Genomic DNA, 24,264 nt, shown 5'->3' on the forward strand with positions numbered 1-24,264 from the left:
TTCACAAAATTCGTTTTAAATTAAGTATTCATACAATTACGTGTTTAACTTGTGGGAATGAGATACCATCTTCAAAGGGTTAGTGGAATAGCGTACCGTACATCTTTTGTGCCAGTGACGAAAACAATAGAGTATTTCCTCGTGGCAAGTTGTTATTAGCCGACGTTATAAAACAATACTGTTTGTTTATAATAACAGATACGGCGAAATATATGTACTATTGTTATATCTATGTTTGAATTAATGGTTGCGAGTTAAATCGGAACCCAGATACAATCTATAGGCACTTTTGATTTGTAGGTTGTGTGAATTTTGAAGCGTTCGTTCAACTTTAATCTATATTTTCTAAATATCATTTGTGTATGTAGTCTTTATTTTTTTATTAACCGTATTTATCGTGTACTTTTAATGTTAATTAATATTAATGAACATTGTTGTCTACCAAAATAATCTCATAATCAAATTTTAATTTTAGTTTAACAAGAAAAATCTTTAATCAAGCATTAGTCTTGTTTCTAGGAAATTGATCCTAATTGAGTTATTTAAGATAGCTACTTAGGTAGATGGACGATATAATTAAGGTCGAATGAAGTCGCTGAATGAAGGCAGCTTATCATCGGTCATGGTGGTGATGTTTTGGGGAGGCCTATGACTTGCAATGGGCGTCTATCGGCTAAAAGAAAAAAACCTTTTTTAAGTCTAGGATGTTTAAAAAACAAAAAAGAATATTCTTTACAGTTTTAATTTCTTATTGCTTAGCTTAGGTAATATACGAGATTATAGAGGCGAAAGCTTTGCAGGTTGTGTTCAAATTTCCAATAAGCTTTGTTATTGCACCTATATAGGATCGGCTTAAGCAGTTGCTAAAAAAAAGTAAAGGAAGGAAGGCTTCACAAACAAGACCGCGACGTAATTTAAAAAAGGGAGCTCAAACTGATTAAAGATTGCTACGCTCATTTAGCGCTCCGATAAACGCAATTACGGGCCTTGGGTCTAGGAAGAACTCCTTTATCTCTCTTATTTGTTTTTTCAATGTTACCTCCTTCTTAGGTTTTACATTTCGCACTGAAATTGTGTCAATGGGCTCCATTTGCTCCGTTTAATTACTACATAGCGTTCCACAATGTTTTTGAACGTAGCCGTCTCAAATTTTCTTCGTGTAATTCTGGGTCCTTTCTTTCTTATGCCGTCCATTTTTCCTTATTTTTTTTAAATAGTCTTTTGAGTAAATACGGTGCAGAATTCACTATCTTCCAAACCGTTTATAATCTTCATTTTAATCTGTTAAAGAAATTTCTTTTGAAATCTAACCATTACTTGGAAGTATCCATTAATATAAACTTCGAAATCGGTCAATGAAAATATGTTACTGGATATTTATATAAAGCAGTAAAAAAAAAATTAAAGCAATAATTATTTTAATTATGAAGTTATCACTGTAGTAATATTAATTTCAAAAATTATAACTGAACTAGTGGCTTTATCTTGCAAGATCACCGAATTCAACTAACATGAAATTTTACGAGAGGTTACCGTTGTACTGTATTCTCTTCGAATAGCTGTACTTCACATTTAAATAATGTTGTATTAGAAACTGTAGACATCCGTACACCTTTATCTCGGAAACGGGCAAATGGCGCAGCAATATCGTTACGTCAGCAGCCGAACAATAGAAGAATGTGTACGCCCTCCCTCTAACTAATGAACGTAGTGAAACCTCTTTTGAGGAACTTCTAGTGGTTTATGGTAACGATTGTTTATGAACGACGCTACACGTTATCTGCGTTGCATGGTCGTGTTCCATTTCGAAATTTAATTTGGTCGCGCCGTCAACGGCCCAGTTTAGAGGACGTCCGAAATTTAAAAAGGTTCTTGACGGCTTCTGACAGATGTCAGTTGCTATTTTACATTTCTCATGTACGTAAGTCGTTTCATCTTGAAAAATTATGTTTTAACAAATTTGTGACGAGATTATGAAACGCTTGCTTTGGAACTGTACAGATTATGAAAGAATTTGTTAAACTTCTAAATAAAAGAGTTATTTTTTTTCTCTATTAATGCGTCTACAAAATTAACGTCTCTCCGATAACCCTTTCATCATAGCGCTCTGAATAGCTTTAATGTGTCGGCAACCTTAGCTAATATATGAGGTTTACAAAAGTGCGATGTTAGGAAAGCGAGTAAAATAGAGCTTATCTCTTATCTGTTGTTTGTAATTAGATAATGAGGCTTGGTTTTATTTACAGCCAACACGTGCGGAACGATTCTGCGATTGTGTCTTGCATATTAACAGTTTAATAAGGGGAACCTTTTTGGCGCATTTCAACGATAAAGGATGTTTTATATATGTAGGGATTAAATCGTGCTTTTTATTTGTACTATATGTGGTAGTAAACATGAAACCTTTGTGTAGTACTATGTGTAGTAGAAAACATGAAACCTTTGTGTTTATGTCATAGTTAACACCATTTTTTTTGACAACGAGTTTTCCTGCTATTAAATCATTAAATATATTTTTTTTAAACTTTACTACTGTCATTTTTATGATTTTTTAGATAAAAATAACACAAAATAATAAATAATAAAACACTTAAAATAAAAAAGGATGAAGATATACTTATCGCATCAGATTATAATCTAACTACTCTTATTTAAAAAGAGCAACTATTAAATTTCTGGCTGGCTCTTTTCAGTAGATTAGCATTCCGAGCTATTAATAATAATACTACTAATAATATAAAAATAATTGGCAAATGAAAATTGTATGCATCGAATTTGAATTTGCATGTCATTTGTGACCACTCAGAATAAGGTAATATGAACATATAGAAGAGCTTTATATGGTTCACTTTGAAAAATGCGTTTTGTCTTGTAAGTAATAGTCCTGATTTATATTCAATTTTGTGCATTAATTAATTTTAGTATTAATAAAAGCCTTGATTAAAAAATATTTATTACTAAGAAAAACTGGTTTTTATTTAATATTTATAACACAAAGTAAGTCTTTAAATGTATGATATTTAGTTTATTTAAATACGCCTAATGTAATTAAGCTCGTGTAAAATAATTACAGTCTTGTGTAATTTACACAACATGTAGGCTTGCAATGATAACTTGCTGTAGTTCCTCTTAAAAATACTTCACCTTTACGGCAGTCAATTTTAATGACTGCAAGAGCACGTTCATACTGCACCGCTTTATTACTTTGCAAATAAATATTACATGCTTTATTATAAAAAAGTTATTTTTCCTTTTGAAATATATTTTCAAGCAAAAGTGTTTTATGTTATTATTTATATTTCTCAAGTGTAGTTTATACGAATTATATTACTCTGTTAATAAATGTTACGTGGTTTATTATTAAAAAAAGAGCACCTTTTGAATTTTATTTCGTAGCATATGTGTTTTGTTTTAAAGTTATTTTTAAAATTCTCTCGTGTATATTGTATGAATGTATTTTGTTTTTTTTTTTTCTTTGAGAATTTCTTTTTTGAGTATTTATAAAATAAAAATGAAAGTGCTTTTAAATATCCTCTGCCTAAATCGTTACTATAGTCTGCGGCGTTTGACAAAAAATCTCATGTGGCTTTCAGCGATATATATGAGAGTTTTCAATAAAATTTGAACCCGTGTCCGATATAGCAGTGTGAACGTCGCAGGCCGCATCGAAGCAATTTACTCTCCATCACAAACCAATCATCGGTTGGCGGCGACGCTTCACTTCCTGCAACAAATATTGCTTTCACGTTTAATTTGAACATCGCCGCTTGATATTTTAGGCCGTAAAATTATTTTGATAATTACGAATTATTTTCTGGAACCAAATAGCTCTTACAAGAGACTGTATTACTGCGATCTGCTTTAAGGACATGGTAACTTAGTTCTAATATCTAATCTAAGGAAACGTGCTATATGTCGTTTCGTAGTAAAAGTGGCAAAGGTAGTACGGCGTAGGATTTTTGTAAAAAAAAATCGTGAAGCTGTGCTATAAAAGTAAATTTTTCCAAGGTTTAAATAACAATAGTATGGTGGTTCACAAGATTTTTTGTTTAAGAGAAGTTGCACGTTTTTGCACCTGCTTGTTAAAAAATAATACATATAGGTGTTTAAAAATGAAGTCAAGTGTAATAATCAGTTGAATAAATTCAAATAATTTCTCACAGAATAATACTAAGTACTATGTACTTTGACTTCGAAGGAAACGCGGAGAATGTAATTTGATGTTTACTACTCGTTAAAAACACGGTAAAAATATTGAATCTAAACGCTGCATAGTTTTTTTTTCTCTTTAGGAAATCTTAAATTTATTTTTATTTTTATTCTTAATCAATAAACGAAAGTGAGTTATAATTTTTGCTAGTTCACTAGTACGAATTTTTATTCCTAAATAAAAAAGTTGTAAAACAAAACCCCGTGAGCATTACGGAATCTGTATGCATTGATACCCGCCATCTAGTGTTTCAATAAGTAAATGAAAATTTTGCATTAACAAAATTAAATGCATTGGTGACGTCATTAGTTTTGATTTGTAATAATAATTCTAAGCATTTGTTAAACGGTATTTCTTAAATAGTTACGTATTTACAATGCCTTTTCATAAAAAAACGCTTCTTATTGTTACGCAATTTTATAAAATCCCTAAAATGTACAAAACCATATTATAAGCTTTTTATCATTTTCATAATCTCATGCATTTAAAATGCATAATTTACGTAACGGTAAAATTACCGTTCAAAAATTTTGCTCATATTTCACAGAGAAACACAATATATACAGATATCTAAGTGATTAGCTTAGTTTGTCAATACGATATTAAAACAGAAAGAAAACTGAAATAGCCACCAAATATAGCCACAAGCCAGATGTAGACGAGAGATCACTTTGAATTAAATGGACTATTATTTTTAACTATTTCTGTTAGAATTTGTTTGAGACATTATACAGAACTGGACAAGATATGTCTAAAAAAAGAAAGCGGTAAACCTACAAGATTTAGTTTAAAATAAATATTAATTGGTACACACATTTGAATTAATTTAGGAACTCTTACTACCTTGAAAAAAGGTGATGGTTTCTTTCGTATCTCACAGTGTAGACAGAGAACTCAAAACGATATCATACAGTTAAGGTCCTTTTATAATTGATCTGTTTAAAATAAAATGATAGAATAAATTAAGAGACGTTAAAGTTAGTTTTGTTCATTAATTAGCATTTTATCTAACTTTTTGATCGATTAAATAAAACAAAAATTTTAATTCGTCGTATTTAAATCGTTTTCTTTTGTATAATTATACCTCCTCCTGGCATTGAATCCTTGTCACAGAGGATCGTGACCCCTTGTTAAAAGTCTGTTGCGCGCTATGTTACGCCATCTGTGGCGTTCTCCGGCGGTGTTTACTGCTTCGGCTACTGTGAAATCGGACCAGCGCTAAGGGATGCTTTCGTAGTTGCCATCCATCCACTTTTCCGGTGATCAAAACCTTATGCAAATTTTCACAGGTTTTAAATTAATTTATAATTATACATAAAGCATTAAGTTATAATTTAAATTTAAAGAACGTAAAAAACAAATGTCTGTGGTACGTATTTTTTTTTGCTTATACGATATATACAGACTCAACTTATTTAAACTGCCAAAGCGTCGGTACAAGGATTAGTGCATCGTGAACTGCGAGAAGCCTCACAAATATGGACATTTGATACGAAAAATCCGAGTAATTACATAGCGTGTTCAGTTAATAATTGGGGTAATTGTGTTTGTCCGTTTTTACTTAATTTTTTCTTCGCCGTTTTGAAATGACGCACGTTTTCTATTCGCATTATTACGTAATGCCTGTGTGTAATTGAAAAAATGACCGTAGAAATGATCATGCAAATATTTCGATTGGTGGTATATTCCATTTTCTTTACCATCATTAACGATTATCCGATAACAAATTCTTATATATCTGATCATTATTCTCTAGAAATAATAGTCATGTTATGTTTATACATGTCATAATTTAGTGCCAACGTTTATGTAATTGTCTATATGCATTTTATGTATTTTTATTGGTATTTTATAAATAGATTAAAGGTCTGGTTAATAGAATACATCTAGGAGATCCACGGTGTCATGTTGTGCACAGTAATAGCACGAAGTACATCACTAGTACCTTAACATGCTAAGAAAGAAAGTTTTAACACTAACCATAGTCAAAAAAACATAAAAGGCATAAAACCCAGTCTTCGGAATAAATATATAAGACACAGTTCGTAAAACTTTAATTTTAAAAACCGTACCATACTTCCGCAGATCATCAAAAGAACTCTTAATTTGTAACTGTTACTCGACAACCTTCTGCATGTCATTATATTTTAATTTCAACGAAACAAACCTGCGATGTTTTTATTGCGAAAACATTAAAATTTTATCAATTACCTTAAAGTTTTTTTTCGTTATTATATATTATTATTATCAACGATTCTCAGATTGCGCGTTTCAAATTTTTTTGATTTATTTTTTTAAATTAAAACTGCTTCGTTAAATCTTTGATATCATGTTGAAAATGTTTGAAGTAGGTTATAACAATATTATTATGCTTTAAATATTGTAATAAATCTTTTAACTATTACGCACTTCCTTTTCGTATTTATGTATAAATCGTACACAACTGTAACCTTCGTGGTTATGTGTGATATACGCATAATAATATAGAATCCGTGACGTCACATTAATTTGATCAAAGTGAAAACTCGAGCGTTTTCCACGCTACTTGTTTCGAGTTGCTGTCAACGGCTCGACTAATGCTTCCGTCGGCTTCCAATTTTAAACTTTTGATGGTGTTTACGACTGTGCCGTAGATTTATGGGGCGGTCGATTTTCTGGTATCAATTTCATCAATTTCACGGATAAGCAACGTTCTACATTCTGTGTGGTAAATGAACCATAGAAAGAGAATTAAGAAGTACAAAACGGAAGTGCTAATTCAGCTCTAATTTTTTAAACAATGACTTTAATGATCTGAAAGACCGAGTTGAACATAAGATTTAAGATTTTTGGAGTACTCATGCAAACCATCACAGAATGAAAATTCGATTATGCTACCTTTAATGAAGAACTAGTATGCAAGTAATTCTTAATATAGAGTTTATTTTATAATTATTTTTCGTGAATGCACTCCGACAAACATTCAAAGACATAAAAACGGTTTTAGGATACAAGTGTACGTTCACATCTAGACAGACAGCTTAATCGTCTTAAGTATTTATTCTAGTATTTCAAGTTAAGCCTAAGCGATAAAGTTGCTAGAAGTTCTGTCAAGGCCATGAATAATATTCCTGAGCTACGTCGTAAAGTGTAGGGTCTTTTAAAATATGAGTTATAAGGAATTTTCATTAAGCGAATTAAGCAGTAAATATTACTTTGGGCGGTAGCACCGTTTCAAAGGGGAGGTGTTTTCAAAAGGATTTAATTACTCGTGTCCCATAAAATATTGTCGGTTGAAGGTGCAGATCTTTCATTGCCAATTTTTAAATAAACGTTGTTTTAAGGTCGATAACATTTAAAAAAGTTAATACTGCGTCATCATCATCACTAGCAAGAACTATAATAATATTTCACATTTCAAAATCATTATGTGTATTTTTGTCAGCCTATAACTGCAATCAAAGCTTTAATTGAGACATACATTTATTTTATTATTATTACATCATCATTACCTCGGTGGTAGGACGTATATTGCTAGTCATAGTCCTCCCCAGTACATTGCCAATAAAACAGCAGGAAGCAACCTGCACCCAGCAGTTTTCGACGGTCTTAATAAAGTCATCAGTTTAGTTTAAGTGTGGAAGTTCTACGCTGCGCTTGCTGTTCCGTGGTCTCCACTTCAAAGCCATATCATTTAGGGTCCGTGTGTTGCCCTAAATGTGATAAATCATACATAGTTCAAATCGTTTTATTTTTTAATGTTATATATCTTTTATTATCGATACATACAACATAGACAATAACAATAATAAAAAAAATAATTTGTTGACAGGTGTCGCGACCCGAAAACCGTCGCTCGGTGTCGGTAGGCGCCACTGGTGTAGAGAGGCATTCATATGCAGAGGGCAGGGTCCCAGCTCCTCATGGCCCTCCTCCCTCGCCTGGTGCAGTTGCAGCCCAAAGACGAGTGGAGGCAGCCTGCCAAGCTAGCAGGAAATTACTAGAGGAAACACTCGCTAAACCCGGTAAGGATTATACAGATCGTGTAAAATAAATGTTTCTTTTACATTATTATGAATTGAGTTAAAAATTTCAATATTAATTCAACGAATAAATATTGAACGGGACAAACGGAACAAACGGGAGACAACCCTGTAATGTTGTAATAAATCCTACGAATAAAAGCAGCAACGGCGATGAGATACTGCATGCTTAAAATGGAATTGATAGAAAGTATTTATATTATATATAGGCTAAAGCTGGTGAGGTTTTGACATGGTTTTACGATGAAGCCAACAATACGAACGTAAAACTTATGAAAAAAATATATGTGACCTAAAGAAAGATTTATATCAAACAGTCATAATAGTCCATAACGATTTGTTAACCGAACTATTGTATCTCATAACTTTCATCATTGTTGTGGACCATTTGCAAAGGAGAAAGTAAAGGTAATGCTGTGAAAGGAAGTGTGAAAGCGCAATCTTCTGCCTTAGATTAATGCAATTTGATATGGTATAAGAATGATTTGTATAATGCCATCACTCTTTTCTATAACATTAACAATTGTTATGTCGTTGTATTTAAATGACCAAGGGAATACATGTGCATTATATATATATATACATATATATACATGCATATATATATATATATATATACATGTATTTCCATGGTCATATCATAACTTGAGAACAATTTAATTCATATAATTTACCTTCTTTATTTTTTTTAAATTGCAAAATTGTAATATTGATAAACAGTCGTTGAGTGTTTGAGGCACCAATCTTCGTCGCTTTTTCTCATGTTGGAAAAGCATCAATATTATCACTTACGCACTACAAAATGAACTAGTCTGACCAGAACTGCTGTACCACGCGTTAGGCGACTGTAATAATATTGTTTATGAAAAGTGATTACAATAAACCCGATAATTTTAAAATAACTTTTCTCTTATTTATAAAAGTTTCAATTCATTATTAATAATTAGACATAATGACATCTGTGGAGTGTATTAGTTATTTATAAAATATAACAATACATATAATGTACAAACGAATCGTGATAGTCGAGCGGTACAGGACTGAGACTTGCGATGGTAGGCCGCGGGTATGATTCCCCGAATACCATCTCATATAATTCACACTGTGTGCATAAATATACGATTGTCTCTGCTCACAAACACATTTTCCAAAGGAGAAGCAATAGCGTCCACAGCGTACCTACCACATTGCGATCGTTAACCCGCCTGTTAAGCGTGGCGATTATGGTATATCCCCGCATAGATATCTCTGAGGGAGGATAAGCCTCTCTTACAGCCTTGCAGTGGGCGTCTGTGGGCTGAAACGACGACGACCACTGCATGCAATAACATTACATTAAATATAACTTGATGAATTATTTATTCGTAAGTACACCAGCAGTTGCCGTGTTATATGTAACGCGTTAATATAACATTAAAAAACCTTAATATTGATAATTCCATATAAAATTCAAAACTACATCCAATGTTTCCAAAATGTCGTACAAGAAAAATGCTACATTATTAAAAAATTGTAACTAAATACTATAATATCAATAAATAAATAAAAAAGTAACGAATTCATAAATATTTGTAGTTAAGCATAAACTTTATCAGTAATGTAAATAATTACAATTTAATAAAATAAAGTTCAATTTTGTACCTATATGTAACGAATACATGGTATTAAAGTTTCTCAAAGTGACGTGGTAAGATGAAATTTCGGACAAAATTTAAAAAAAAAACGAAGTAATTAACGAGCAAGTCACAAGAAGTCCATCCCAAGCAAACGTACAAACATTGGCTGGTTTTTGCTTTACATTTTTTATCTTTTGTATCTTACGATCCGCTGCTGTTGGAGACTCTTTACTTAGTGAAGTAAAAACAGTGCACGCCTCAGTGCTAGTTAGTTGATTAAAGCATTAATTAAATTAGACGCGGAGCGGGCAGCGCGGTTATATCTCGGAAAATCACATTCCTTCGGTCGTGTGCCTCAAAATCACGAAAGACTGAGGGTATTATAAACGTTATATTAAACATCCAAAACCTTAATATACAGGGTGATTAGTGAACCTATAGCTCATTAGTCATAAAAAGCCACCAACCTATATAAAGTGAGTTTTCTGAAATGAGTTAACTTAAATTTTCTATTAGAATGTGATGGGTTAGTAACTTCTGACTGTAAAATATTTGCACCGAAAGATACTTAGCAATAAATAATTTAAATAAGTAAAGATATAAATTTATTAACCCCTTTTCGTATATTATCATTACGTTATATGTTATATAGATATCTCTAAACACATAGGTTTCAGAGCCATAAATTTTTCTCTTTAAAGCTTTTACACTGGAATCCAATCATCCTGTAAGTAAATAATAATAATAATAAAGCAAATCGTGGTGCTAAATAATATGAGAGAAACTATAAAAATAATGTAGTAAGGTATATATTTCTAGAGATTGTCAAAGTCAATGCTTGTGATTGTTGTATAAATATTCGAAAAATATTCTTGTCGATATTAAAACTAAGCATTTTCGAAAACATACGAACGTGTAACATTATTTTGAACTACCATATGAACGTTCTAGAAATCACAATTCAAATAACTGACACTCATGTTCAGTTAATCCGAAAGTTTTGCACACAAGGCCCACGAAACGAGAACGCTTTATGAGAGACCACAGGAAGCTTACGGAACAATACCGTCCCGCTGGACACAGGAGCGATATTGAAAAGCCCTGTAAAAATATTCCCGCGACAAAAGGCGGTCTAGACTAGAATGACGCAATGTTTCAAATTAGAAGTGATCTAACGTGGACAAAGGACTTAACCTCATTTTCGCTATGTGATTTGCATTGGTTTCAATTGGCATCAATTGGAATTATAAATCGATTTTAAATGCAATAATCGTAATGAGGATTTGAAAAGTAAGGAAAAAAAATGATGAATACAAATAATTTCTAGACATAAAATCTCATATTATCGTGTATAGAATAGTCCACAAACTAAATGGAAAATATTCAACGACGACGGGCAGGAATATCACCCGAACACATTTTGTTAAAAATTGTGCCCGCCAACCCATGCGGGCCTAGCGTAGCGAGAATCGAAACATACTCCTCGTATGGTATATACTCTATTGGAAATTCATATAAAAGACCTATATCCAGTTGAGATCATCCATATGGTATATATCGGCATAAACACTTAGTAAGTCTTCATTGTTAAAAATAGTTATTATGGAGTAATCTGAAATTATTAGGGTAGTCATTATGGTCAGACAATTTTGTAACCACCCTAGGGCCTTTTTAAATATAAGACAAATTAAATTTAAAACTCTTTTTGGGTGTCTTATTTTTGGCAAGAGTGAGAAGTGAGAATTTAAAAATACATAAATCCTTTGACATTTCTTACAACATTTGAAATAGCAACTGTCTATTATCAACGAAATATTAAATATATATATATATATATATATATATATATATATATATATATACACACTATTGTTTTGTACGTATTTAAAAACATTTATTAATTTTTGTTACCTTGTCTGAGATACACATGTATCAATAATAACAACATAAAAGTATTAACACACTTGCAAAGCATTTCAGATAGTAAAAATAAAATGTTTTTCCATTGCAAAAATATCTCTCAGCAATAATATACATAACTCTAAACGTTTTAAAAAAACGAAGTGTAAACTCAAGTTAACATCGATAATGAATAACTTTCTCGGACAAGTTTCAGTGACACGAAAATTCCTCACGCCTGAGACGGCAGCAAGAGAGTTTTGAATTAATAACGAAATAGGTTACTGAACGTTCGCGATATTCACGCGAATGTGACATATATGTTCATATAAATGCAGGCTGCAACATGGTATTCCCTCCCAACTGCAACTTCTTATTGACCTAAAAACGCAAGCCTGTGCCATACATGAGAAAAGTTATGAATTTTATATTGCGTGTAGCAATTGAATGGGTGTTACTGCGACTATTGGCATCAGTATTAACGAGCAAACGTATCACGTTGTCGTTTCAATTAAAATTTTAATTAAAATATTTCTTTTATATCTTTATGATTTTAGCACAGAATTTTTTTCATTCTCTGCCAAAGCGACCATTTGCAACATTAAGTACGCTAGTTTATTTTAAACCATTAGCCATTCAAAATAAATAGCATTTACATTTTAATAAAATGAATTTTTAACCTAATTACGCTTTAATTTAAAAAAAATTACACTTTGGTTTATTTATATTTGAAAGGAAAATAACTGATGATATACAAACATTTTTCTAAAACAATTCCAAACTCGTTCTTATGTAGATCCGTAAAAAAACCAATTCATAATTTATATCATTTTATTAAACTTTATACGTGCACTCGTCATTTTAAACCAGAAATGTTTAACCTTTTAACAGCCGTAGATCGCATTTATTTGATTATGAGAATTATGTCTATTGTTACAACTGATCAGAAGTCGTTTACCTTTTATAGGTTTTTTAGCTGAAAATACACTTTGTATAATTGCAATGATCAAAAACCACGTTTTAAATAGCTGTTTTGTTAATACACTCTTTAGTTATTGTTACGATCTGAAATAATAAAGATTATATTGTATAGTTTATGACTTTATTTTTAAATTATTAACATATTATTATGATATGAAGTTGGTAGAATAATTTACAACTTTGGACAGTTACGTTTTTTCTTTTTATTTACTAGCAAAGATAATGCAACCGTGACTTCCTTAAGATGAGTAACGTTTTTATTAACATTAGCATAAAACCTCCATATTTCGATACACTATATTACCAGTGTAATACAATTATTTTACACCTATTATCATTGACGGATTTCATCACAAAACACCTCGAGTGCGATTTGTAACCATTGATTTTGTTCGATAGAAACTAACGTTAAAAAGTGCTTAAGGCTCTAGCGGCCATCTGGCTGCTAACATTAAGGTTCTGTATTGGAAGTCACATTTGCGGTGGAAGTCGTAGGAATTAAATATTCAATAAAACACACATCAAATAAATAACCTTACTGGTTTATGACTTTATCGTACTATTCTTGCTCAACAAAGTTTCATATTGCACATGGGTATTGAATTCAACGAATATTTTTCTAAATTTTGAATAAGGAATATCTGAACAGAAGTGTTTTTTTTTTCATTTCAAAAACAAATGCAATGTCATAAATATTAATTTTTATTATGGGTCCAAAACTTATTCAGTTCAAAATTAAATCATATATGAATGATATTATCTGTTAAAAATAATTTAGTTTCATTATAAATAAACATAGGAGATATAAAATTGACACCTTTTACTTTATACGAGAAAGTTCAATACACGGCACTTAATTAATATTTATTGAGTTTACATGCTTTTTACTTTGTTCAGTAACGACTATGTAATATTTTGATTACTTTATTATATTTTAAATTAACTAGATTTATGATAAATCTCATTAGCAGGCTTTTCATGTCAAAGTATGATCTCGATGAAGGCAGACACCACTGGACTGTTACGGACGTGCCTTATCATATTATCGTGGCATCTTGAAAGCAATCCGCTTATTAATTTTGAGTATAATTGAAATTCTATTTTTAAATATACAATATTCACTAAGAGGAATTATATTATTTCTCGAGAGTTTATCACGCTTTGTAATGTATTTCTTCTTGTACTATCGGAGTGCCACTTTAGTATTTATATATTAATAAGGTTTAAAAATATAAACATTGAAAATAACAATAATAGTATCTTTAATAATTATATTATAATCCTAACAGAAGGTTAAGGTTAAGGTAAGGAAGAAGGTTATTAGCAATGACTAAGTTTATCAAGAATAAAATGCCTGCAATAGAAAAGCTGAAGTAACAAATTTAAATTGAAAAATAGATTAATAGCATTAAAAAAGTAAAAGTTTATAGTTAATTTTTAACATATTAATATTACCTAAAAATCAAGGTCGCTGGAAGTCCTCGGATTCGGGGAGCGAAAGACCATCATTGTGGCGATCTTTGGGGGTGGCCTATACACAAGGTGTCTTTGATTATATGAAAAAGGTTGTAGAGATTTAACGCATTAACTGAGAAGTGTAATTTGTAACGTTTTGTTTTATTACAGGGTCACCACCAACGATAGTGCTGCCGCCTGGCGGTGGATATTGGGTGGATGGAGTGGACGACATCCCTCCTGATGGCGAGGAGAGTGAGCCTCGGGCCCAGCCAGGGACACCTAGGCAGACCTCCAGACGTCATAACATCGACACCGATGACACCGCCAAGTACTACAGGCGGTTCTTCCTTGGCAAGGTTAGTGCTCTTAATATTTAAAAACTAGCATTATGTCATTTGATCCCCAACTTGTGTTGACGAAGCGACCGATCAACAAAAAAAAATTGAATATAAATATTGTATATAGCGATAGCATTCATTATATTAAAATTATGCTCGGACGAACGAAGATACTTTTGTCACTAAGAAGACAATACACAGATTATTTCACCAATTAACCAGCTTGATGAGATTATAAACTTATTTATTTTTTGTGAAGTTAAATTTATTAAGTTCACAAAATATATTCCAATAAATTTACTGTCTGCTATTTAATTTTTATATTATATCAGGGTTTTACCAATAATTTCGTTTACCAATATATATGTATATCTCTGACATGTGGTTTTGACAGGATAGTGTAACACATGCAACTAAAGTAAATAAATTTATTGCAAACCAAATTTTCCGATCACATAATTTTACAAAACGCATCTGTTAGTCGCTCCGATCATGCGAATTAACACGAGCAAATTATTTATCTGTGTCTTAAACCTTACCTTACCTTTTTGGAGCCAATCAAATCGATTACAAATTGAAATTGGAATATCTGTGAAATCATTAGGAAACTGATCCACCGTTTTTCTATATGAGACTAACAATTGTGAATTTGTTCTAAATCATCATACGGCATTATTTTTCATTTGTAATTATTGACAAACTTACGTTTGGCCATATTCGAAAAAATTTGAACTGTTCATATGGGGTTTTACTCATTGTTATTTTTTTGTTTAATATTGAAAGTAAAGCTTGTTTAAGAAAACTTGTTCTTGATGTTTTTATTTCATTACTAGCAGAATTTCAAATGTTTATGACATAAAAAATAACCATACTTTTTATACTTACAAATTCACTGCCATTATTCTTACCTGCATTCTTGTAGGTTATTCTTGCATCAAACAAATGTAATTTCGTTCTTGTATATATTAATTTATATCCTATAATATTCGAGTAGAGGAAAAGTCATCAATGTACTTATTATAAGGAATATACTTAATATAAAAATAATACAAGAAATTTAAATAAGGTGATTCAACGAATTGTAGGATTGATATTGGGTACTTTCATTATCACAAGTTTCATACGTAGCGCATTTAACATTGAAAAAATATACGAGGCGACATTTTGGCAACGCATCCACCGTGACATTTGCAGCGCCGCGCCGTCTGGCTCAACAGCCGACCTGACTGATCACATCTGCGTGTACTATCAATCTCATATAAATTTCCGTAATGTGCCGTTTTAACACGCTCTCCTTGACATCGTAAACGGGTAAGCAGGTAATTGTCACTTCAATGTCGATGGCCATTTTAAAAGTGACCTTGCTTTCTTGTAGAGCTCACGACATACGATCATGTATCAGTTTCTTTCCGTAATTATTAAATCTACAATTATAAAAGATACGGATGATTTATTTGATCATTATATCGTTATTTGTGTAAGTTATTCCGTATGGTGTCATCTAAAAATAGTTCGAAAAAACTGTCCAAATTGGATTAACATTTTGCTCTATAATTTTTTCCCCTTATTTTCTATTTCGGTTGCTTTAGCCTCGTGTAGGCTTTTATTTCATACAATATAATAAAAGTGGATTAATCCAATAACTAGTATTATTAATACATCAATCAATTAGTGATCTCGACGTGGTTTGTAACAAGTAACATAAAACATTTCTTGTTTTCTTCAGAAGTATATTCATAAAGTATTTACTATTTACTCTTAAAATTTAAGTTTTTTTTTATTTATGGACAACAATTGATATCGATACACCTAATATAAAATTTGACGACTTCACACAAGTACCAAAACCGTAAATATCTATTATATAAGGAACGATTGAAAATTCCGAAAACTGACGACCTAATGGATCGTAGAGCTTTTAGTTATTTAATTAAGACCTTCTAAATCCTAAGTGGATATTAAAATATTTAATTAGGTTCAGTAACACCACCTCGCGAGACTCCCGGCAAATTCACTATCTTGTCTAAAAACAAGCCATATAAATATTTTCTGAATAATAGCGATATACAGTAACTAGTCAGTTCTTTGTTGTAACTGCTTGCCTGATAATAAATCATTGAGTTAAACATTTAAAATGCTTAATTTGAATAATATGAATTTATAATAAAAGTACGTTACAAACGCTTCACACGATGCATACGCTCGTGTTTCGTTTGATATCGGTACAGTTGTGAACACGTGTGAACTCTCCCATACCCACGCCCAATAGGCTTTTTCTCCTTTTTATATCTATTATCTATGTTCGTAATTACTATTCTTAATGCTCAAGACGTGATTAATTTCATCCCCATGTTCATCATATTTTCTATGGTTTTAAATACATTCTGTTAATATAATTTGTATTTTCATCTCATCGTTGCCTCGACGTTTTTTTAACTTTCTGGAAAAACTATGATGTTAATGACAAAAAAAAAATTACATCTTAAACTTAAAGAACTTAAGTTTTAATTTATCAATTTGCGTTTACAGTCCACTTAACATTTCGGGATTGGAGTTTATTTTACTCTATGTGTGTTTATGTAAGTTATACGTTGCGTATATATACGCACATGTAAATACGATGTATAAAAAATCACCAATTAAATTGGTCGCGGCGCAACGGAGCGGTTAAGGGTCCAACCGCTCGTTATGAAAAAAAAATATCCCACAAAGTACAGTGGGAAAAGTCGGTGCGGTTCAGCACGGCGGAACGGTTTAGCTTCACGCCCAGTGAACCAAGTCGATGCACTGCGTAGATCGAGCCGATTACTGCAGTAGCAATTTGATCCCAGACGGTGTGTACTCGGTTTTATCTCGCCCCCGAATCTTAACGAACCTTACTTTTCCAACCACTTTGAACAATCTATATGAAATGTTTGCTTGAAATTATTCCGTTCGATCGTTTCTTCTATTTTTAAATGTTCCTTAAGAAGATTCTTGTGAAGAGAAAAAAAATGCGGGTAAAATAATTTATACAAAATCATGTCCCTAGCAGTCAAAATTAGTATACAGTTAGAGCAAAAACATCGTGTATATTAACGTATTACAATGAAAGTAAAATCACACTATTGTTGACATGCAATGTTCGAAATGTAAAAAATATTAATAATAACTAATTAATTTATTGACTACACAAACCTACTTGTTCTAGTTAATAACAAGTAGTTAAAAATCAAACATGTTTCTAAGCGTTTATTGTTTATTATTAAAACATTCAATCAATATATAACGTGATCACTCTAAAACACGTTTAATTTACTTTTGCTTTCGGGCTCCGACAAGGTAATAAACATAGAAATTTTAAATTATTTTCTAATCGCGTTTTCATTTTTTGCTACGATAAAATATATAAAATAAATATAAAACGATATTTTTTTAAAACTAAATTAGAGCATTCTGTTTATGCGGAAACAACAGACATTTCCGTCGCCCTCATAAAATATTGATGTTGAGTATAACATCGATCACATGCTACTAAAATTTGACATGAACGCAGTTTCACAGCGCTGCAGTTTCTTTTTTAATTTCATTTGCTAGAGCAAAAAATATGTGAATAATTTTGAAAGTCATCGTTTGTATGATGATTCAAGTAAAATGAAATGTGTACAAAAATTAGTTTTCGTCTTGTAGATTGTTTGTACATTAATATAATCTTTATTACGTGATACATCCATGTGCGAAATAGAAAATGGCCGCTGCATATAAGTTATAGCGATAACACAGATAGTCATCGTAACGCTTGATCCATATATAACAGTACAATACTCTGGTACGTTAGCCATTTCATGCGCAGTTATTAGCTTTCTCTAGTTTTATGCTAACAGCTATTGAACCATTTCAACGACGCGTTAGTTGATTGCGTATGAATGATTTAGAATTAAAACACCTTTTTTGTATCATCGTGTAAAATGAAATTTATTTTAAACTTTTTATAAGAGTGAGGATCTAATATATATCTCTATCTAATCTATAGCGATAGACGTCGTGTTACCTAAAGTATCACAACACAAGTGTCACTCACATAAAATATTACAATCATTACCTGTGACCCATGAAAACTCGATGGGTCATAACGACACCGCAAGGGTTAGGCTAGATGAATGAGAAGCTGCGATCGTTCCGACGATACCGAAGGGTGAACACGTAAATAAATTAAACCGACAAATGACTGGTGATGAAAGTGAAAGCTAGGTAGCACTGATAATTAGCAACTATTGCTCTGCTACATAATTTATGTTAATTTATTTGAACAAATAGCAATAGCAGTATGAGGCTGAATGTATGCCTATTTTATTGTTATTAATTATTAAGAATAAAGTGAAATGATCTCTATTTCTTAACGTTTATGTATGTAAAACTTCTTTCGTCTTTTTATACATATATATTTTATCCTAAGCCAAAACTTTTCGTTGTAACTTTGGAAACAATATCCCTTGTGCATACGTCATGGGAAGGGATAAAAGAAGTATTGACAAACAAACATTGCCAAAATAAGAAAGGACCAATATCTAGCCACCTCCGCACATGCAGTGGTTGTCGTGCATGAAAGTGCACCGCCCGCCAGCCCGCTCGTAAATGCGCATGCGACAGACAATGCAAATATTGGTCCTTTCTTATTTAGGATGGACTTCCGCAATGTAACGCCTGAATCCATTAAATAAACATTGCCAACTCTGTCCTTAGAAAAAAAATAAACTGTTAAAATGCCTCAACAGAAAAAAAATTGCTAAAACATTAATTATGAAAAAATAAACTACGAACATAATCATATTCAAATATTGCCTAACGATATATGTAACTATCATATTTAATGGCGTACGAGATATTCAGGATGTTTACATACATCAAATTTATGTCTCACTATCTACTTAGTAGGTCACGATGTAAATCAAGGGATTATGAAATATATTCGGGTCAAAAAAGTCAACACATAATATAACACGGTAGTATATATTTTTAGAATTAAATATCAATTTAAAATAATGTTAATAAATATTAGTAGATGTTGAACAGAAAAAAGTGAGCAATAAGCAAATATCTCCTTTTATACTGCAAAATTGGTTCGAGGCTATTTCGGCAAAGAGAAAATTATGGACCCTTAGAAATGATTGCCATTTTCATCGGCACCATTCAGCGCAAGGAATAAATCGGAGGACTTCTTAAAAGAAAAAATGCTTTGTGTCTTTAGCGAAATGTCACAAAGGGGCACAGGTAACTAAGTATTTCTTTAGGAGTGCAAAGTTTGTGTCATTAGAGATTTCTTTCAATTGTTCACAATTCTAGGTTAGTAGAGTATGCCGAGTTAAATATTTTCGGGTAAGCTTAGAGATACTCAAAATAAACTCCTTTCATTGCATTTTTTTCCATAGATTACGGCTATCTTTAATAACACGAGACATTTTTATCAATTCCATCGAAAAATAAAGTTTTTTAATTTTATGTTTAAATTTAGATTTACTTTGAATATATTTCTCAATAGGCTTAGTAGGACCTAATATCAGTTTAATCCTATGCTGGCAACAGATTAAGCACATACGCAATTTGCCGCAGTAACTTTCAATTTGTACAGATAATACATGAAATTTATTTTCATTTTAATTTTAAAATGTAATTGTTAATAATGTACATTTAAATGAGATATACGTATATTACCACAACTTAGTTGTCCACTTGCAAGTGCAATATACATTAATTCATCACAACAGTATCTAATTAACACATAGTTTGTTTTATTAAATTGAAAATTTCCTTAATTAATTTTTGGTCAAATGTATAATTGTAGCTTATTTATATGTAGTTTAATAGACAAGTATTTTTACATTTGTATATACATATACATACATATATTAAGTGTTACATGAACGTCGTAATCTCCACCACAGCAATGCAGCGGTTATTCATTGGAAATGTACATATATATTAAGCAGATCAAGGAGACAATTGTTGTTAAATTAATTAACATTTGTATGATTGAACAATTGTGTGATTACGGTATAAATGAATTAATTTAAAATACTAGATTTATTCTGTGCTTGCTTAGGTATTCGTTATTTTTGCACATTTTGAATTTGGAATAAGAAAATAACAGTTTATATGGGTACATGAACTTTAATGAAACATTAAGTTTAAACTGAAAGCGCGTTTAGTATTTCGTATGCGTGTATGTCGACGACTCAAACATAAACCAACTTGGCCGGTCGTTAGGCGTCATTATAAAGTTTCAAATATTAATTGTGTTTCTATTTAACTCCCCAAAACTTAATACGAGGCTTGAATATTATTACTTTGGGATTATTTCCTAGGGATTTTAAGTTTAAACATTATTCACAATTTTCGTTTACTAATACCAATAGGACATCCGGTTGTTATTACATACTTTAAAACTAGAAATATAATATATAGATAATAATAAAATTATTTTTAATGCACACTTTTATAAGAATGCCGCAGCATTCGTTTAGAAGCTAAACCAATATTAAGTAGAATGAAAAGTTTGAAAACAATGACAATGACCTAATGGTAATATTATCGCTACTAATATAAAATCAGCTATGATTAACTTAAATATTAATTATAATTAAATCTGCAAATGCTTTAACTATATTTAGGAGTATCCTTTTTCTTCTCCTGCACTCTTGTCAATGTGGTCGTGGTCATGCCTAGGTTGGTTCTGGTGCCGCCGCTGCTCTTGTTATGCATCGCCATGCAACTTGGTATTTGAAGGAGAGAGAGAATATATTTATTGATTTTCAATCTGCAGTTTTAGATCTGATCAATCTTGTCAAGTCTTCACTTTGCCTTCCATAACCAAACGTTCTATTGTGTTCTCATTACGGGTGACATGTACAAAGAAGAAAAAACAAAATGTAAGCCGTAAGAACAATGAAAAAAATGTTCCTCTGTAGTGGCATCCTTTAATTAAAAGCTATGGGAGTTTCAAATGCGCCCTGATTTATGAAGCCTACAAAAAACACGTGCGGTTTCTTAGTCAATCACTTCATCAATATTCTTAAACATAGTATCAGAGCAATTCGTTTCAAGTTTCAATATGACTTAAAAAAGTCACACCAGAAAAAAAAATATTACGTGCATATTACAATTTAGGAACTTATAATCTTATTATGTATAAAAAGTCTTATGTATGTCATAAATAATAGGGACGACCCGTGTTATCTGAAATGCCTACTCTAACCCCCATTTTTATAAAAATGGAAGGTTCAATCACCAATGACGTTATCCATCACTGCGTTCGAAAAGAGGCATTAACCCCTCGCTCCTTCAATTACCGTCTTTAGCTTTCAATTTGCTTCTTTGTGGTATTCATGGAAAAGGACAAACGATAAATTTGGGAACTTCAACACCGTGACTGGCAAATTTGTCTCTAAGCGAAAATAATAATTTATCGTGTTTACAAAATCTGTCAATCTTTCTTTTTATAATAAAATTATTTTTCTATGTAACGTTAGACGCTGATATGAATTGTAAAAGTGAAATGTTTGTATAATTTGTATGTATTTTATTTTTAATTTCTTTGCTAATTGTACAAGAGTTGCGACATCTTTGTTCTTTATTTATTCTAATTATTCCTTATTCATATCATTAGACACACCTTTAAATATCTCCAATCCATCCAAAGATACTGTAAGACCGATAATTCTACTTCTTTATTCTTATTGTTTATTTACCTTAATTCAATAATAATAAAGTTTACGAGCACACAAGAGGTAGTAAACGTTTTGTGTTATATAACACTCATAACTCTCAATCAGTGTTTTAAAACAATGATATTAAAATGTTACTATCTAAATTTTTCAAAGCATGTGACATTCTGAAATTTTAAATAAAGGTTATAGCTTGTTCTTTGGCCATGTAAACACTACAATAAAAATATTAATAGATAGAGTGTCACACTTTATAACGATAATTTGCATCAGCTTTGATCTATGATTATTATAAAGCGAAATTTCATTTATAAAAGAACATAAATACTTATAAATATATATGTACTCGTATAATACCTTAATCGCCTAGTTGGATATTTTTAATAACTTAAACACTGAATATTACAAAGATATCGTTTTAAGAGTAGTATTATCGCAAAGGATCAAGTATTCTCATTAAAACAAAGCATTCCCCAGTAATCCTCTTGCTTAGGTGGAATTAATTGGTTTTGTGCTAATGATATCTACAAAACATAAACGATGAAGGTAATGAAGTTACATTTCGCAATAATTTAGCTAGCTAAATGTTTATTAACAATTATTTTTTAAGGATATAAGTAATTAATCAAGACTTGCGACTGTAGATCGCGACTTTGATTCCCGGGATATAATCTTAAATATTTGCTCATAAAACCAGTTTCCAACTTGGAAGCGTCCCTTATGTACCATAATACCACACTGCGATCGCCATACCGCTTACCAAACGTGGCGATTATGATATATCCCCTAATAGATATCTTTCGGCGAGGCCTATTCTCTGCAGTGGGCATCTATGGACTAAAACGACGACGACAACAAAGAAATCAAATAACATCAAAACCTTTTTATTTTAATATGAGTAGACCAAGTTAGACAGGGATTTTTGATTGAAATCTATATTACATAAAATTGGATGCCAGAGTGGTTAACAACGTTAACTCGAATATAAATATGCATATATTAAATATATTAACGTTGATTTCTTTACGAAGTGGGGTTTCTTTCTGCTTCTTCTCCATAACTATAATGCCTTGCGAAGCAGAGTAGAGTCGAAATGAAGTAAAGAAAAAGTTGGCGATCAATAAGGGTTCTGTTAAAAGTTTTAATGTTAAATAAGTGAATTTCATCTTTTGAGTAAATTGTAACAAACTTTTTTAATTATTTTTAACAATAAATATGTTTCGATAAACTTAAAATATAAAATCTAATGTAATTTCCAAAAGTAAATAAACTAAAAATACTATAATATATAAATAAAATAATAATATAACTAAAAATTTACCTTCAACTAATAAATACGTAGAACGCGTCTAAACAAATGTCCCTGAACAATGTCATTAATAATATATAATGTTTTTTTTTTTTGTAACTAGAACACAAAGATTCATCTAATAGTTGTAAATATATTTGTTAGAGGGTTTCACGAGGTCATCGCAACGAACAAAGCAAAAACTAATTACCACTTCCTTTTGACGATAGCTTTGTTACCATAGAAATATCACCTCAACTGGAAACAAACTTGTTCGGATGCATCTACGTGTTTTAATGCTAAATATATTCAATGTCAAAATATTGTTGAAATCTTATAATGTTTAGTAAAATGGAACACATGTATGTATATGTGACATAATTCCACATGTAAATGAAAATCCTTTCTTAATCCCGTTTTCGTTTCAGGCTATAGAGGTCCACTGCAAGGCTTAGTCTTTCCCTTAAGATATCGATTGGGGGATATACTATAATCGCCACGCTTGGCATGCGAATTGATAATCGCAGTGTGGTTTATTGTATGCAGAGGACGCTGCTGCCCTAAAAATATGTTTGTGAGCAATCTAAAAAATTAAAAGGTTTTATAGTTCTATTCGATATAAGACTTCACTCTGTATCATGACTACGCCATCTAGCGGCATCAAACAATAACTATGCGCTGTAATTTGACAGCAGATAGATCGCATGATTGAAAGCCATGCTATATTTCGGTAGGAAGAGTTAGCCGAGACT

At 31.3% G+C, this 24,264-nt stretch overlaps 1 protein-coding gene across 6 annotated transcripts in view; it reads left to right on the top strand.

The window, feature by feature from the left end:
* Positions 1-24,264, top strand: part of RapGAP1 (Rap GTPase activating protein 1) — a 162,668-nt gene that overhangs the window by 126,051 nt on the left and 12,353 nt on the right. For all 6 annotated transcript variants that reach the window (XM_068761507.1, XM_068761509.1, XM_068761510.1 and 3 more), the window contains 2 exons: positions 8,022-8,214; positions 14,355-14,542. In XM_068761507.1, the coding sequence (XP_068617608.1) occupies positions 8,022-8,214; positions 14,355-14,542 (381 nt within the window). The remainder of the gene's footprint in view (positions 1-8,021; positions 8,215-14,354; positions 14,543-24,264) is intronic.

Source organism: Battus philenor, unplaced genomic scaffold (genome assembly GCF_028537555.1).
Source record: "Battus philenor isolate CCGP_79_NKW_IND1 unplaced genomic scaffold, ilBatPhil1.0.hap1 SCAF_15, whole genome shotgun sequence".
Lineage (NCBI taxonomy): Eukaryota > Metazoa > Arthropoda > Insecta > Lepidoptera > Papilionidae > Battus > Battus philenor.